We start from the raw sequence: 16,739 nt of genomic DNA, 5'->3' as shown, positions 1-16,739 counted from the left end.
AAATAAACAGACCCTTTACACTTGTGTGGTGATCCCCTCTCCTTAGTGTTTAAAGCAGTTGCAATCCACATCCCCTTGCAACAGACACCAGCACTTGAAACGCAACCCCCATCTTTTCCATTATTTTCAATGGGAAAATTGACCCCGCATAACATGTTTTCACTTAACATAAACATTTTCAGAAATGCATCTATAGTGTTAAATGAGGAATTACTGTATTTGACATTAGTATATTGTTACTTATGTAGGAATACATAATTGAAATATTCAGTCCCAGTTACTTTTCTCATGGTATGTTTACAATGTACTGTACTGAAAGAAGTGAATTCAGTACATGTGTTACTTAAATAGTGGGAAAATATTTTAAATGTTGAGAATAAATTACTTTTTTTCTAAAGAGCACTGCTGAGCAAGAAGTGTTCTTAATAACCACGTCTCCCTAAAGCTGATAGAATTTCTCACATACCACAATGAGGTTTAAGTTTCAGATTCTGTTCATACAACAAATCAGATATATGCAAATTCCATCCATAAGTAGTAGAACCATGTAACAGTTACAATTATGCACCTCTGACATGTTGCATGCACTCGATCCAATAATTCACCTCCAAGACACAACTGTTACTAAACTATTCTGTGTGGCTATGTCTACATTACCAGGTTATTTCAAAACAAGTTATTTTTAAATAATAACTCCTGAAAAAACTATTTCAAAATGAGCTTATTCCTCTTCACAAGCAAGAGTTGTTATTTTGAAATAACAAGCCCATTATTTCAAAACAACAGGCTTGGCAGTGTGGATGCTGACCTTATTTTAAAATAACTTCCCAGTGTAGATATGTCTTGTTTTTCCTCAAGATGTGTTTCACATGCCCATTACTTCAGGAGTGTGCACACCCAGCCCACGAGAGCTGAATATGGTTTTTTTTTCCTTAGCAATACGCATCAGGATGGCACATGCACCCTTTGTGTTACCAGCTAAGTGGTAAAAAAGGTGGAGCTGCTCCAACACTTCCTCAGTTCCTTCTTGGCAGATACATTTCAATACAAAAAGAGGTTGGGTTACGGAAAGGACATGTACAATACATCTCAATAATTACAGAATCAGTTAGCACAGGTTGAACCTCTCTAGTTTGGCACCTCAGGACCTGACTTTGCCGAACTACGAGAGGTCAATATTGTCTAGCAACATTGCCAAAACTTCCACTGCTTACTGGGCTCTTAGAAGATATCTGGGGGGGAAATTAGAGTCAAATAACAGCACAGAACATTGAAAGCCAGGATTGGTGGCTAGAAATAAACTTTATGAGATTGTGGAAAGCTTGGCCACACCCATGATAAGTTCAACCTGTAATAGATTTTATTTCTTAGAATAAATGAATATGTTCATTCCATTTCTTGGAGTTTTTGCTTAGTAACAGACAAGAGGGCTTGACAGCTTCCTTTTGATGATCTTGTCTGTGTGGTAAATGGGAATGTCTGGAGGGCCATTTCTAGCTGACAAGGATTGACCCAACACCCACACCAAATGGGAAGGCCCCAAAGATGGACACAAGATAGCCTCCATAAAAGTGTGGTACAGTTTCACCTTCCTGTCCTTTCAGTATGAAGCTTTAAGTCTTTACAGATCTGTCACTGGATCTGAATGTGGCCCTCACCCAGACACTTCAGGCACCTGGAGTTAGGGTAACTTATTGGCAGAATCTTCTAGCAACCAGCACAGGGCTTCAAACCCAAGGACCAAGAATGTCCTGGTACAGAATGTCAACACCTGGGGACTCAACGCCAGAAAACCAAGAAAAAGAAAGAAAACCTAAACAGACACAAATATGCAATATAGACATACACAGACACAGGAAAAAACCACTGACAGTGGGAACACACTAGAGTAAGCACTTCAACATGCTCCAAAACAGAAGAACCTCAATGACAGTTCTGTGCTTATACTAAAGATGCATCTGTCACGCTAATAGGCACCACTAAGGAAAACCATCTGAAACTCTGATGGATTGCATGCACACATGCCTGAAGTTGAATGGACATGTACAGTCATAAAGAATAAGCAATTTGCAACAACCATTTTTTCCAATAAATTGAAACAGCTAGTAAGATTATTATACTACAAAAATTGAATGTTATGCTGCCCTGAAAGCAACAGACACAGAAGGTGGCTGAGGTAATATCTTCATTGGATCCACTTGGCTCTCTAATATCCTAGAACCAACATAGCTACAATGTCACTCCATACAATATGGGCAATATTCAGGCATACAAGTAGTAGGGATATGAACAACTAGTCTATTAGTTGACTACCCAACACTAGTTGACTAGTCGCTTCCCCCACCTTGCTGCCTCTATCAGAAAGAGGCAGAAAGGAGGGGGCCGGGGGCGGGGGAAGGCTTCAAAGCGGCAGCACCATGTGGAGCCCAGGACCAGACCAGGCTCTTTGAAACACCATATGCATCCCGGTGTCTGCTGGGGAGTCCCCAGCTGGCCCAGGCTGCATACATCATTTCAACGCATCAGTGTCACGTAGAGCTCAGGGCCTCCTGTGGAGTCCCTAGCTGACCACAGGCTCCATGTGGCGCTGCCACGTTGAAACCCGCAGGGAGCATGGGGCCAGTGGGGACTGCTTGAGTCCCCTGCTGGGCCAGTGCTCCCTGCAGCGCTTTAGCCTTTGAAGCGTAGCAAACCCTGGGGCTGTTCCTATACTTCAAAGGTGGAGGTGCCCTTATCGACAATCCAATAGTCAATACAAATTGCATCAACCGATTAGCTGATTATTCTAAATTTAACACCCCTAACAAGTAGTCATTTAAACTCCTGAAATTTGTGGTATTAAAGTCCTTTTTTTCCTCCGAATATTGTATACATTTTTCTAATATATGCATATAGTGTGGTCTACCCCATTTGGAAGAGCTAGTAATTAATTTTATCTGCCTCTTTAAAAAGTACCTTATAGAAGCGCCGCAGAAGATGAACACTCTCTTCTCTTGCACCCTAAACAAAACAAATACATAAGTGATGATGTGATTAATACCTGAAATAAAGGTTACCTCCTTGCCCACTGGAGTTCTTTGAGAGGGACTCTGAATATTTGCACTCATGGAATGTGTCAGCCAGGTGCACCACTGGACTTCTCATGTTCCCTTCCCCTCCTCGATCCCAAATGTTTGGGTGTGGGGGAGGTCAGCCTATAAAGGAAGCTGCAGTACTCCAGCTACTTCAGTCCCTTCCCACTGCCTCCTCAGGTGTAGTTTACAAGACTCAAGGGAGAGTGGAAAGTGGGTAGGTTATGCAAATATGCTTGCCCAACAGTTAAAAATAATTATTTCTCCTTTGAGTGGCCTCTGCACATGAAACTGTTTTGTTCCCTCTAACAATTTCTATCCTTGGGTGGGTTGAATTTTTTTCTGAGGATTTGAAATTTCTTATGTGCAACATCAATATTGAGGTAGTGTGTGGATATGCACCACCAATATAAGCAAAACACAACTACATGCATACACAATATGTTGTGAGAAACTGCTGGCTAAGTCAGAGCTCTGCCACTACCGCCTGGCTGAAAAGGCCATGCCTGAAGGGCTAATGGATGCAGCTCTGGGCCTCATTAGCCAGAAGGCTATACAAGTCAGCCAGAGGGGAAGTGGAGGGGGAGAAGCCTGAGAGTGCCTGAGTGTGTGTGCGCCCCCGCCTCAGTCAGAAGGGGAAGGTAGCTAAGTCTGCTGCTGGAAAAACCTAAGCTCTGTAAACAGAAGCTGTTGGGAAGTTGACACAAGAGAGGGTCTCTGGTGATTTGTGGCTGAAGAAGCAGTCCCAGGACAATGGGGCTTGGGCAAGGAGCTTGCCACAATATTTTAAGCAGTCCACATATGTGGAAGAAAATATATTAAAACAAGTGATAGTTGAGCAATGCTTATGATATTTAATATGAAGTCAAATAAAAAGAAAATTAATACTACACTTGGAGTATACGTATCATCATCCTTTCTAACCCCCCAAGCTGGTAAACACATCAAATGCATATTATCCACACAACTCAGCCTTAAAATGCTAAACAAATCTATGAGTCAAGGGGAAATAGTATTTGCCAGGAAAGCAAAACTAATACAATATTTACTGACACTGGAAAGGAGGGTAAAAGGCATTCATTAAGACTTCTACAGTTTCTCTGGGGAATGTTTAAGATTCATGCTGTAAAAACAGATACAAGTTCTCCTGGTTTTGAACTTTCACCTTGTGTGTGTCACCAACTCAAAGACTCAGGGGGTAGCCAGGTTAGTCTATAACTGAAAAAACAACAGATCATCCTGCAGCACCTTAGGGTATATCTACACTAGTCCCCTAGTTCGAACTAGGGTGGCTAATGTAGGCATTCGAACTTGCAAATGAAGCCTGGGATTTAAATCCCCTTAGTTTGAACTGACTGCCCGCGGCTATGCGCGGCAGTCAGAAGTTAATCCGAACTAAGTCCTTAGTTTGGATTAACTGTTACACCTCATTGCAGGAGGTAGTATTTAAACCCCGGGCTTCATTTGTAAGTTTGAATGCCTATATTAGCCACCCTAGTTCGAACTAGGGGGCTAGTGCAGACATACCCTTAGAGACTAACAAAACTCAAAGAGTATAAGATCATAGAATATTATAACTAGAAGGGACCTTGAGATCATCAAATCCAGACCCTGCCCTCATGGCAGGATCAAGCACTGTCTAGGGATCATTCTGATAGATGTCTATCCAACCTCTATGCCATCATCTAAATTGTTGATGAAGCTACTGAACAGAACTGGTCCCAAAACAGACCCCTGCAGAACCTCACTTGTTATGCCATTCTAACATGACTGTAAACCATTAATAACTACTTTTTGAGAATGGTTACCCAGCCAGTTATGCATCCACCTTATAGTAGCCCATCTAGGTTGTATTTTCCTAGGTTATTGATAAGGTGGTCATGTGAGACAGTACAAAATGCCTTACTAAAGTCTAGGTATACCATGTCCACCATTTCTCCCTTATCCACAAGGCTTGACAGTCTATCAAAGAAAGCTATCTGATTGGTTTGACCTGATTTTTTCTTTACAAATCCATGTTGGCTGTTACCTATCACCTTATTCTCCTCCAGATGTTCACAGATGAATTCCTTAATTTCTTCTCCATTCTTATTTCCCTTTTTATAATGGGCACTATATATATATATTTTTTTCCTGGTATTTCTCCCAACCTTCATGTCTTTTCAAAGATGATAGCTAAAGGCTCAGATGCCTCCTCTATCAGCTCTGAGTATTCTGGGATGCATTTCATCAGGCCCTGGTGACATGAAGACATCTAATTTTTCTAAGTAATTTTTAACTTGTTCTTTTTTTATTTTAACTTCTACACCTACACCCCATTTCCATTAGCATTCACTATGTTAGGCATCCCGTCACCATCAATCTTTTCGACAAAAACCAAAACAAAATTAGTCATTAAGCAACTCAGCCATTTCCAAGTTTCCTGTTATTGTTTCTCCCTCTTCATTGAGCAACAGATCTACCCTATCCTTGGTCTTCCTCTTGCTTCTCATATATTTGTAGAATGTCTTCTTGTTACCCTTTATGTCGCTAGCTAGACTGAGCTCGTTTTGGGCCTTCACCTTTCTAATCTTGCCCCTGCGTGTTTGAGCTGTATGCTTATATTTATCCTTTGTAATTTGACCTACTTTCCACTTTTTATATGACTTATTTTTGATTTTTAGATCATGTAAGATCTCTTGCCATATTTTCTATCTTTCCTATTCAGTGGCATAGTTTGCTTTTGGGCACTTAAGAATGTCCCTTTAAAAAAACTCTCTTCAGCTGTTTTTCCTGTAAGTCTTCCTTCCCATAGTACCTTACCTATCAGCTCTCTGCGTTAATTAAAATCTGCCTTCCTGAAATCCATTGTCTCTGTTTTGCTGTTCTCACTTCTACCATTCTTTAGAATCATGAATTCTATAATTTCATGATTGCTTTCACCCAAGATGCCTTCAAATTTTCAACCAGTTCCTCCCTATTTGGAATAGAAGCCCCAAAACAAATTAACACATGGCTTCAGGATTTGTAGACAGATACATGTTTCACAGAGCTTGAAAATAAGTTTTCATCCTACAAAACAACTAACAGCACACCTAGTACTTACTACTTCTGACTCATAAGTGCCAGAACTCTACCACATATCAAAGATCAGACTTTAATGCAATACATGGTATATTGTATTAATTAGTAACACAGGATTTTAAAAAATCATTAAGATCAGAATTTTAGATATCTGCAATACTCAAAAAAACCCTTCTGTTAAAAGAATCTTTTTCTTTCTTACCTTAAGTCATTAACACCAATGCAAACTTTGAATGTAATCATGCAAATGTCCTCCTGGCACAAATACACTCTATGCAGCCTGCTTGCCTCCCCCCCCCCCAATCCAGCCAAAGAGGACTGCAGCAAGTGAGTCAGGGACACCACAAACTCTCCCCACCTCACTGCACTGACACCAGCACCCACACACCCCCATTCCCCCACCTATCCATGTGCAATCTCTTCCCCCCCAGCCCAGGTGGGGGCTGAGATAAAATCCTGCTTCTCAAACTAACAGGAACCAGCAGTCTGTCCTGTCTTAACTCTCAGTTAAAGCACAAACAAATTATCCACGCCTCCCCCACCTCACAGCACAAACCAACGTCCCCCGCCTCCACCTTACCCCCATGCCAGCACCTATTTACCCCTCTTTCCCCCACCTACCTGATGCAGTCAGCCCCTCATCTCCCCCTTCCCAGGAGGCTTGAGAATGCTAAGTTTCTGACACTCTCTAGAGTGCAGGAGAAGGCTGGTGGTGGGGGATCTTGGCAGGAACAAGGTGGGGTTGGGAAGGTCTGGGTGATGGGAGGTACTTATTTGGCACAGCTCTCCATGGAAGCACATAGCTCTGTGTCCCCCACTGCTGCTATTGACCATAATTACGGCCAATCAGCACAGCAGGCAGTGCTATTCTGCACTGTTTTTCCTGTACTGGAGAAGGGAGAGAAGCAGCATGCAGAGCCACTTCCTCCCCCTGCAGAACCCGTGTGTCAAATCCGGCCCTGGCTTGCTTGACTCCCATCCTACTTGCCACCCCCAGCTCACTCATGGATCCTACATCCCACCCAGACTCTCTTCCTCAACCCACTCCTGCTCCCAGATCCTACCCCTGTTCTAAATGATAAACAGTTGACTGTGGAAATGCAGTGGAAAAAATCATGCAGTGAATCTCCAAAATGAGGGGAATAGGCTAGAATTAGGACTGGACTGCAGCTCCTGGACAGTTTGTGTGCAAAAATTACAGCTCTAATGCAGAGACATATTCTCAAGGCATTTGCCATTTGCTGATTGACCATATCGAGGGCATTTGAGATCTCTATATTTGTCTGTGAAGTTCAGTGGGCACTGACATTTTCACCCAAAGATGATATTGGTACAGAAGGATCACTGCTTGTTACTTCACTACTCTTAAACCTACAGTGAAGGAAGAGACGGCTTCTCCCAATCCCCATAAATCTATCTTCTTTTGATACTTATATGAAGGAGTACAGGACTGATCTACCTTTAGACCTCTGAAGAGCCACTTATACTACTAAGGAGTTTGAAGCTTTTTGTGTGTGCAGGCCCATTGACAGGTGCGGGGTTAGGGGACAATTTTGATACAAAATTGGCCCATTATGACCATTTGGTCTAACCTCCTGCATAATACACAGCATAGAACTTTACTGATTATTTGATACAAAAAGATCTAGAGCTCCCAGCTGCGCTGTCATTCTTACAGCAGGAGTGGCAGCCAGAGCCCTAAGCCCTTTAAATTACTACCAGAGCACTGTGTGGCACACTCTGAGCAGTCCTGAAGATTGCTGGGGGAAGGCATGCCACTCTCCGGGTGGTACGGAGGTTTGCCTAGCCCCAGCTCTGTCCATTCTATCCAAGACCCCGCCCCTTCTGGGGGCACAGAGCAGGGCTCCTCCACACACCTTGCTCAGCTGCCCAGCCAGGCTTTTGGCCCCACTGTGCATATGAATAAGAGAAGCCATTTTTGGCATAATATAATTTGTCTATTTTAAGATATTGGTTGAACTAAAGCTAGGCTCTCTCAGAGGAGTATCACAAGTTGTGAAAATCCAGCTAATACTTCTGAGAGACTGTAGGTTGCATATGAACTCTCTTTTCTTGAAGTCACTCCCACATTTTCAATGGATGTTCAATCATCAAATTCAGGCCTGTTTCATGAAGTTTGTGTAATACTATCTACTCTTCATTTTCCAATGTATTATGCACTGCAGAAGGGAAGTGTTCTTCCTCCTTCAGTTTTGCAGACAAATCTTGTATCTTTAGACGTAAAGATTCAAAAGGACACTAGCATTCTTTGGTGAAATGATGTACAGGCAGCCCCCAACTTGTGACACGATCGATTCCTGGGGAAGCATCGCAAGTTGGGGGGCGTCTTTACTTGAACCCGCATTCACGATAGGCACCGTGCACTGTCGTAAATGCGGGCCAAGGATGTAAGTCGGGGGAGGAGAGATTCAGCCCCTTCTGCACTTTAAAAAATAGTCATAAGCGCGGGGGGTTGCAACTCGGGTTATTGTAATGCGGGGGTTTCCTGTAATGAAGGTATGAGTAATGTCAAGAAACTAGCCTATACTGTCGTCTTTGCCGTGGGAGCATTAACCAGTCTGGCCAGTAATTAACAATCTGATACAATTAATAAGCATTCTAATTTGGGGCTGGCAAGACACCATGTGACAGTAATGCTCGGAATCCAGAATGGCAAGAAGTACACATCTTAAAGCCAAGATGCTTAATTTTTGGATCAGCCATCAAAGTTTCTTCCAATAGTCAGATTTCGACAACCGCACTAACACTAAAATCCTAACATAGCATAAAGATTTATTAGAATGTATACAGATTTTCATTAAAAATAACTGGGAAATTTAAGAAGGATTCAGACCAATGGTATAGAGCAATTCCTAATCTATCCCCACTAGTAATTGGAAAGAACTGAACTGGCCAGCGTGCCACACCCTCTTTCCTAGACTCATCCCTATAATGTTAGGAACAGAGAGCAAAGGGGCAGGAAGGAGTTCAAGAGCACTCCAATGGGCACTTTTAGTTATGGTTCCATTGATTCAGTGGTACCTGAATGGCATATGCCATGGATGAGAATATGAAGAAGCCACTTGAAGGAGAATTATTTACTGATAATTTTACTCAGAAAAAAAGCTGATTAAATACTAGTCATGGTTTCGATGCACTCGCCCCACAAATCTTAATGAAAATAGGGTTTTCCCCCCTTATATCTGAACAACTTGAAGTGCATCACAATTAACTTTCACTGCACAATTGCAAGATGGGTAGCACTCAAATTTTACACAGAACCACAGGGCATGTCTACTAAGTGGCTCTGCAATTCAGACTCGGTTGTGAATAGCACTACGCACCAAAGAGCTGCCCTGTATCTCCCCCATGTGGACACTGCATTGGAACAAAAAAGTTCCTAGTTCACATTAACTTAATCCCTCTTCAAACAGGACCAAATTGATGTGAGGTAGCAACCATTTAGTTTGCACCTGGAAGAGTTACACAGGAGAACTGCAACCCAGCACTTCGGTGTGCACATCTATTCACATCTCTGGAGTCTGAAGTGTGGGGTAGTGCTGAAGTGCCCTTATACACAGCTATGTTGACACTTTCCTGAGTTCACACAGCAAGGCAATAGCAGAACTGAGAACACAACCTAGGAGTCCCAGCTCTAACCACTAGACATCATGTTACCTCTAACTCAGATAGTTCTGTGCAATTGTACAGCAAATAGTCTTTTGTTTAAGTGAGTTATAAACAACAAAACCACTGCTTATGTGGGCCCTAACTCAAAGAGACACTTTCTTATGATGATGGCTAAATACTGGAAACAGCAAATGGTAGCACACACTTACCTCAAGGCAAGCAAGGTGAACATCTTTTATAATACTGCCATTTTTAGACAATACCAGCTGCTTTAGTAATAGACAGCCCAGTTCCAGTGTTGCCAGACGAACTTTTCCATCTAAAATAAGAAGCCAATTAGCATTCTGATGTACAGGGTATTTACTCAGGAGAAATCTTTTTAAGCAGAGGCTCTCCATGGTTTTTCCATTTCTTCCCCCCACAATGGCCACACAAAACAAAACCAGACTATACTACAATGACATAATTTACTCTCAAGCACATAAAATAATGATCTCTCAAGAGAAAATTGAAGCCTTTTTTAATGGATGGAGTCAACTCCCTCTCTGGGAACTATCAAATCACCATTGCCAGGAAAGACTCAGCCCCAGATACACAACAGTACTAAAAGCAAATTTTTTGGCTCTGGGATAAGCCAGACTGCAGCAAAGAAGAGGCCTTTTTTTAAACATTCTGGGAAAGGAAACCCTATGAATTTTCTTCTCTTCCTATCCTGAGCCCACTCTATGAGATTGAAAAACTGTGTTATATCAGTACAGTTTTCAAGAACAGAAATATAAACACCATTTATTGTCTGTACTGCAGTTGCACCCAGGATACCACATCATGGACCAGGAACTCATTGTACTAAAACTGTATAAAAACAAAAGTCTCTCTCTGCTCCCAATCTAAATATTTGGAAACAGACAACAGGTGAACACAGCCAGATGACAGACAACACACACAATAGGTGGATTAATGCACCAAACAGTCAACACTGGTCAGTATGAGATTGCTGGTATGCTGAGACTGCTGCCTAACTTAAGTTTTTTCAAGGCATTGAGGAAAGGAGAGTTTTAGGAGGGATTTGAGAAGAAAAATGAGGTAGCGTTGTAGGTTTTTAATAGAGAGTCCTTCCCGCACACGATGGGCAACCTGGAAGAAAACAAAGGTTATTTATTTTAAAACCAAGATTGGCATCACTCAAAAGCTGGGGTAGGAGTCAACATCTCAAAAGAGTAGAAGACAACAGGTAGCAAAGAATAGGCAGTGAATGACCTTGAAAGTGAAGACAAGTAACATGTCTGATGTGGTGGGGAAGCAAAGTGTCAGGTGACAGACAAAGCAATAAGAGAGAAAAGCGATAGCTGGGTGAGGCAAGATTGCTTTTGTCAAGGTCAGAAAAGAAGTAGAGTCGGGGAAGAATGCTGCAGGAGTCAATATGCAAGATGAGGACTTGGACAAGAGTTTTAGTTGTGTGGATTATAGGAAATGCTATATATTAGCAACAATGTGTTATATAGAAAGAATTTGCCATGTCTAGATTCTCACATCCAGGCTGTGATTAAATTTGGCAGAGAAGATGATGCCTAGATTACAGGGAAGATAAGGATGTTGCCTAGTAATAGAGAAAAGAGGGAGAGTGCAAGGATTTGGGGGTTGGGTGATTAAAACCTCTGTTTTGGCCATGTTGATCTGAAACTGACAGCTGGACATTCATTAGATGACAAAGACAGGAAGAGATCTTAATCTGGAAAACAGATGGGGGTTCTGAGAAGAGGCAAATATGACAGAGTCTCATCCATGTTTCAGGATGAGATCGCTCAGAGAAAGTGAAAATGGAGAAGAGGATAAAAAAGGCCAACGTAGACCTCTCTCCACTGTAGTAGTTCAGGTCAGTGATACAGTAAATTTCAGGATTCAGCAGTGTGGCATCTTGACAGATCTCCTGCTCTATCAGTGATGATGAACATTCGGAGGCATGTGTTTTTGTATGCTCCCTCAGTATATCATGCCAGTTCTGAGTAGGTAGCATAATAGACTTCATGAGAGCCCTCAAAGACCACAGACTCAGATAAGACATGAAGGGCATCCGAGACAGGTTTATTGTTGAACCAAGGACATTAATAATTGTTGGTAGCCAGATGGCCTTTGAGGGCCTATGTATTTGTACCCAGGACTCGTCTCAACTGATAGTATGGATTTCACTACTGTCCCTTAGGCTGGCCAAAGAGTTAAGTCAAGGTACCCCAACATTTATAGACAGAAATGAACAATTTTTGATACACACTATCCAGATCATCTTATGTATTATTGCCACATTTGGTACCCCCTCTTGTACTTTCCTCCAAAGCATTCACTACCCATTGTTATGCTTTCATTCTTGTTGTTTTAAGCTATTTTATTATATAGCTGGTTGTTCTCGTACTGTCTAGCAGTTCTAGTGTAGAGACACTGACTTGCAAGCAAACATTTGCTTTTGGGCCTGGCCTATTACTCATAGTATAACTCTTGCTTACTTTGGTTCAAGCACGAGGCCCATGCTTCAGGCTCTTTCTTTCTCCTATTTCCACAGCTGGAAAGTGGTGTGTGTGTGATAAAATGACTTCTTTGAACTGTGTCTAACATACTGTCAGTTTTGACTAGCAGTGCTCATTATGGATTCCAAGGAAGTGCTTTTGTTTAAACAGAAACTAAACAAATTCTAGCTCTGCATAACTTCCTTCAGTAAGCATGTGCATTCTCAGTCTCTGACATCACACAGCATAAAAAGAACATTTGTGAGTCACTTATTAAAATACTGTCAGAGAATCACTAATATGATGCATTAGCGAGGCTACTACAGAGTCCATACACAAAACACAAGTTAAAGACTGCAAAGGATCACACCCTATTAAGTAAAAAAGCATTTTGATGTCCACTTATGCATGTCTAGGGACCTGCCTGAAATGCATTGGTGTCACAGCATGAAGGAGTAAAGGTGGGAAAAGCTTGTTTCCTCATTCGGTTTTTTGGGGGGAATTAGAGGGTAAAGAAGGGAGGTGGGGGGCTGTGAAGAACTAATGCTTGAATTCCATGAGTTAATTAATTTAGAAGAGATGAGCTGGCTAAAAATAGGGTTGCCAGGTGTCCGGTTTTCACTCGGTAACTGCATCTTCTGTCCAGTAAAAAAAACAGAAAAAAAAGGACATGCAAAATGCCCGGAAAGAGGCAAAAAAGAGGCTGCAGGTCCTTCCCAAGCTCAGGTGGCTGCAAAGGCTTCCAGTGAAACTCATTTTGCCGTTAGCAGGTGTGGGAGAGGAGGAGAGACGTTCCCAGAGTGGGAGGGAAGGGAAGGGAAGGAAAGCCCCTGAGCTCCTTCCCTGCATGGAGCACCTATTGGAAGGAAGGAGGAAGTCATAACAGGGCCAGCTTTCCCCTGCCCCCCGCCCCCACACACACCTTCCCTGAATAAGCTGGCTAGCTTCTCATAGACTAGAGCCTTAACAGTTAAGGAGGCATGCAGGACTGGAGAGAAGGTGGTGCAGGGAATACCTTGCAGGAGTGGGAAGGAAGAGAATAACCCCCAGCTTGGGTTGCCAAATGGTTTCAACAAAAATACCAGACACACTGACATTACATCACAATCTACATTACATCTTATTGAGAAAATACCAGACATTTATATTTTCTCATTTATATTTTCTCAATTTGTTTCCCAAACAGAAAGCTTAAATACTGGACGGTCCAGTTCAAAACCGGACACCTGGCAACCCTACCCCGCATGGGGTTTATTTATGGAGGAAGGAGTGGCCACATCTGGGCAAGCCCCAGAACTCCTTCCCTGCAATAGGCTGGCTGCCACAAGGGGCAGGGTCTTATACCCCTAGCTAGCCCTACGCTGGCTGCAATGCCTCCTTAACAGTTATGGAGGCATGCGGGACCTGAGGGAAAGGCTGGGTCGGGGGAGGAGGAATCCCTTGCAAGAGGGGAAGGGAAGGGAAGCTCCCTCACCCCTTCCCTGCATGGGGTTAGGGTTGCCAGGTGTGCAGTTTTCACCTGGACAGTCCGGTAATTGCATCTTCTCTCCGGTACAAAAAAAAACCCACAGAAAATACCAGTATTTTCTGTTTTTCTCGGATGGAAGGCTGGCAGGGACATTTTTCCCCTGCTGTGTCTGGCGGGTCCTTTCCTCCTCTCTCTCCCCTTCCTCCCCCCCATTCTAAACAAGTTTCTCTTGGTGGTTTTTTTGCTCATCCAATTTTCTCCCCGCCAGGTCCTGGATTTTTTCTGAAAGTATCTGGCAACCTTAGCTAATGAGATCACATTGGAAAAATAGGTGTGTTGCTTACCAACCTCCCTCTCACAAATCTGTACTTTATTAAAAACCTTCAACTTTCTGATAAAAAATAAAGGAAAGCAGACAATTTCTGTGCAAAATGTAATTTAGCCGAATATCCAATATTACACTAAAAATTGACTGAAAATTTGTAATCGGCCTACAAATAAAGGGCAGCGACAATTACTGCAAGAATCACACACAGAAGTAACTTTACTTACACTTTAGTGAAACTACTGCTGTAATTACTCAAGTGCATGTGTGCAGGACTTCAAACACAAGCAATTCCAACAGCTGGGCTGTGTCTACACTGGGCCACTTATTCTGGAAAAGCAGCCGCTTTTCCGGAATAAGCTGCGAGCTGTCTACACTGGCCGCTTGCTTTTCCGGAAAAGCAATGATGATCTAATGTAAAATCGTCATTGTTTTTCCGGAAAAACTATGCTGCTCCCGTTCGAGCAAAAGTCCTTTTCCGGAAAAACTGTTCCAGAAAAGGGCCAGTGTAGACAGCACAGTAGTCTTTTCCGCGAAAAAGCCCCGATCGCGAAAATGACGATTGGGGCTTTTTTGCGGAAAAGCGCATCTACATTGGCACGGACGCTTTTCCGGAAAAGCATCCTGCCAATGTAGACGCGCTTTTTCGGAAATACTTATAGCGGAAAAACTGTTCCGTTTTAAGCATTTCCGGAAAAGGGTGCCAGTGTAGACGTAGCGCTGATGTGTGGCAAAAGTAGAATTGTTACTTATACTGCTCCTCAATGACTACCGCCATGTGCATTTTTCACAGGCCAGATCTGCTTATTAGATACAAGAGCATGCTAGTTCCAGTGGAGAGACACAGTCTCCTCTCCATGGGAAATGGAACCAATAACTTAATAGTTCAAATATTTTTAGCACTGGCATTACATTATTAGAACTTATTGTTGCACAAAAAAAGGAATCAGCTAGCATGATTAGAAATGCTCTACCTGGTTGAGCAGCATAATTCATTATCCCGATGAGCCTTTCTGCAAGAACATGATTGTATGAGCCTCTCTCTTCAGCATGCTGCGCAGGAAGCTGAATTCTCTCCAGCTTGACTGGGTCAATTCCTTTTAAAGCAGGAGAAAACAGAAAGATATTTTTTAGCTAACAGCTAAATCATTTTGGAAAGGTAGAGTGTCAAACGCAATATAGATCTGCATTAGGCATAGAGTAAAATTGCTACATTTGAATGGCTATGCCACAGTCAGAAAAGAAAACAGCAGCAGCAGATTGTAACATTTGTTCAGCTTTTCAGATTGGGATTTTCAAAGGAGCCTGAGGGATGAAGGCACTCAAATCCCATTGAAATTCCTTTATTGACAACTCATCAAGTCATGTAAGGGTCCTGCAGAGAGTCTGATTTTAGAGATTTTTTTCCTACATGTTAAAATGTATTTATCATATCAACTGACAGTTTTTAGGAAAAAAGCCTGATTAAAAACCTCACAATTACAAATCCAAAATGCTAAACACACTGGCTTTTGTGAAAATACCTACCAAAAATAAAAACAAAGTCTTTTCAAGCCAAGGTGGATTTGTCAGAATATGCTAGGCTGAAATATTAGCCTTTATTAACATTTGTTAGAGTAAAACCTCTTAGACAATGGTTACAGACTTGTGTTCAAAAGCTCATTATCTTGGCTCCAAATAGCTGTAACAAATATTTCCACAGTACATCAGAACAATGTACTCCAAATTAACCTCCAAACTGCAAATCTCTTGGGCCAAAAATGGCCAAAGCCACACAACAACTGGAGCAAGGCTCATTCCTGTAAAGTCTTAAAATTCTCTCCTGCACATTATCACCATCTTGTGTTATGCAGGCAGTTTTCGACCAACTCTCAATTTCAATTACACACAGAGTACGATGAGATAAGACAGATGGAGCTGAATCCCATCCAGACACTGGAGATACCACCACCCAACCTGTTATCTGTAACGGTCTTTAATACATATAAAGCAGTGTTTTTTAAACTGCGCGCTGTGGAGAACAACAGAATTAAAAATGGCTGCCCTTAAAGAGGCAGGCGACACTTTTTTTGAGCGATAACTTTCCCGACCCTTTTTTCTCCCGCTCAATAACTTCCCCCCTCCCAACTCTTTTTCTGCTACTCTCCCCCCCCCCCCCCCTTTCTTTTTTACTGAACAAAAAATCCTTGGTGTTCCTCATAAAAAAATATTGTTTGGTGTTCCTTGGTCTTAAAAAGTTTAAAAAACACTGATCTAAAGAAAAAAGAATCATATAACAGAGCCACAGGGAAATCTGTCTTGGAGATCGTTTGGCTGGTATACAATTATCCAAAAAGCACATTTTGAGACTCTGAAGTTCAGACTAGTATATACTTAAAAGCACTGGTCCTGAAAAAGTTTGGTCCTGCAAAAGAGTTAACAAACCTTATTGTCAATGAAATGCCATCTGAAAAAAACTATATGGATCATGATCAATCGTAGACCAGTGCCAATCAGATGAAAGAAAAGGTGGTAGGATTCAAAGAAACTGAGGCCAAGATACACATTTTGCTACAAATTTCATAATAATCTTAATAAAAAAGAAAATAAAGCATTACTATTGGAAAGATTATCAGTCACAAAATTGATTTTTGAATAATGACAAATTATGAATGTGAATGTGTTACGCACATTCTACTGTCTTT

General features: G+C 42.0%; 1 protein-coding gene across 11 annotated transcripts in view; it reads right to left on the bottom strand.

The window, feature by feature from the left end:
* Positions 1 to 16,739, bottom strand: part of CLEC16A (C-type lectin domain containing 16A) — a 339,195-nt gene that overhangs the window by 225,991 nt on the left and 96,465 nt on the right. For all 11 annotated transcript variants that reach the window (XR_012896118.1, XM_075899304.1, XM_075899302.1 and 8 more), the window contains 3 exons: positions 15,030 to 15,152; positions 9,974 to 10,083; positions 2,956 to 3,000 (listed from right to left, as the gene is read on the bottom strand). Coding sequence is in view for 10 of the 11 variants with exons in the window: in XM_075899304.1 (XP_075755419.1) it covers positions 2,956 to 3,000; positions 9,974 to 10,083; positions 15,030 to 15,152 (278 nt within the window). In the remaining variant the exon portion in view is untranslated. The remainder of the gene's footprint in view (positions 1 to 2,955; positions 3,001 to 9,973; positions 10,084 to 15,029; positions 15,153 to 16,739) is intronic.

Source organism: Pelodiscus sinensis, chromosome 16 (genome assembly GCF_049634645.1).
Source record: "Pelodiscus sinensis isolate JC-2024 chromosome 16, ASM4963464v1, whole genome shotgun sequence".
NCBI classification, from domain to species: Eukaryota; Metazoa; Chordata; order Testudines; family Trionychidae; genus Pelodiscus; species Pelodiscus sinensis.
Note: the sequence above shows the minus strand (reverse complement) of the source record. Positions and strands in the feature narration are given on the sequence as shown.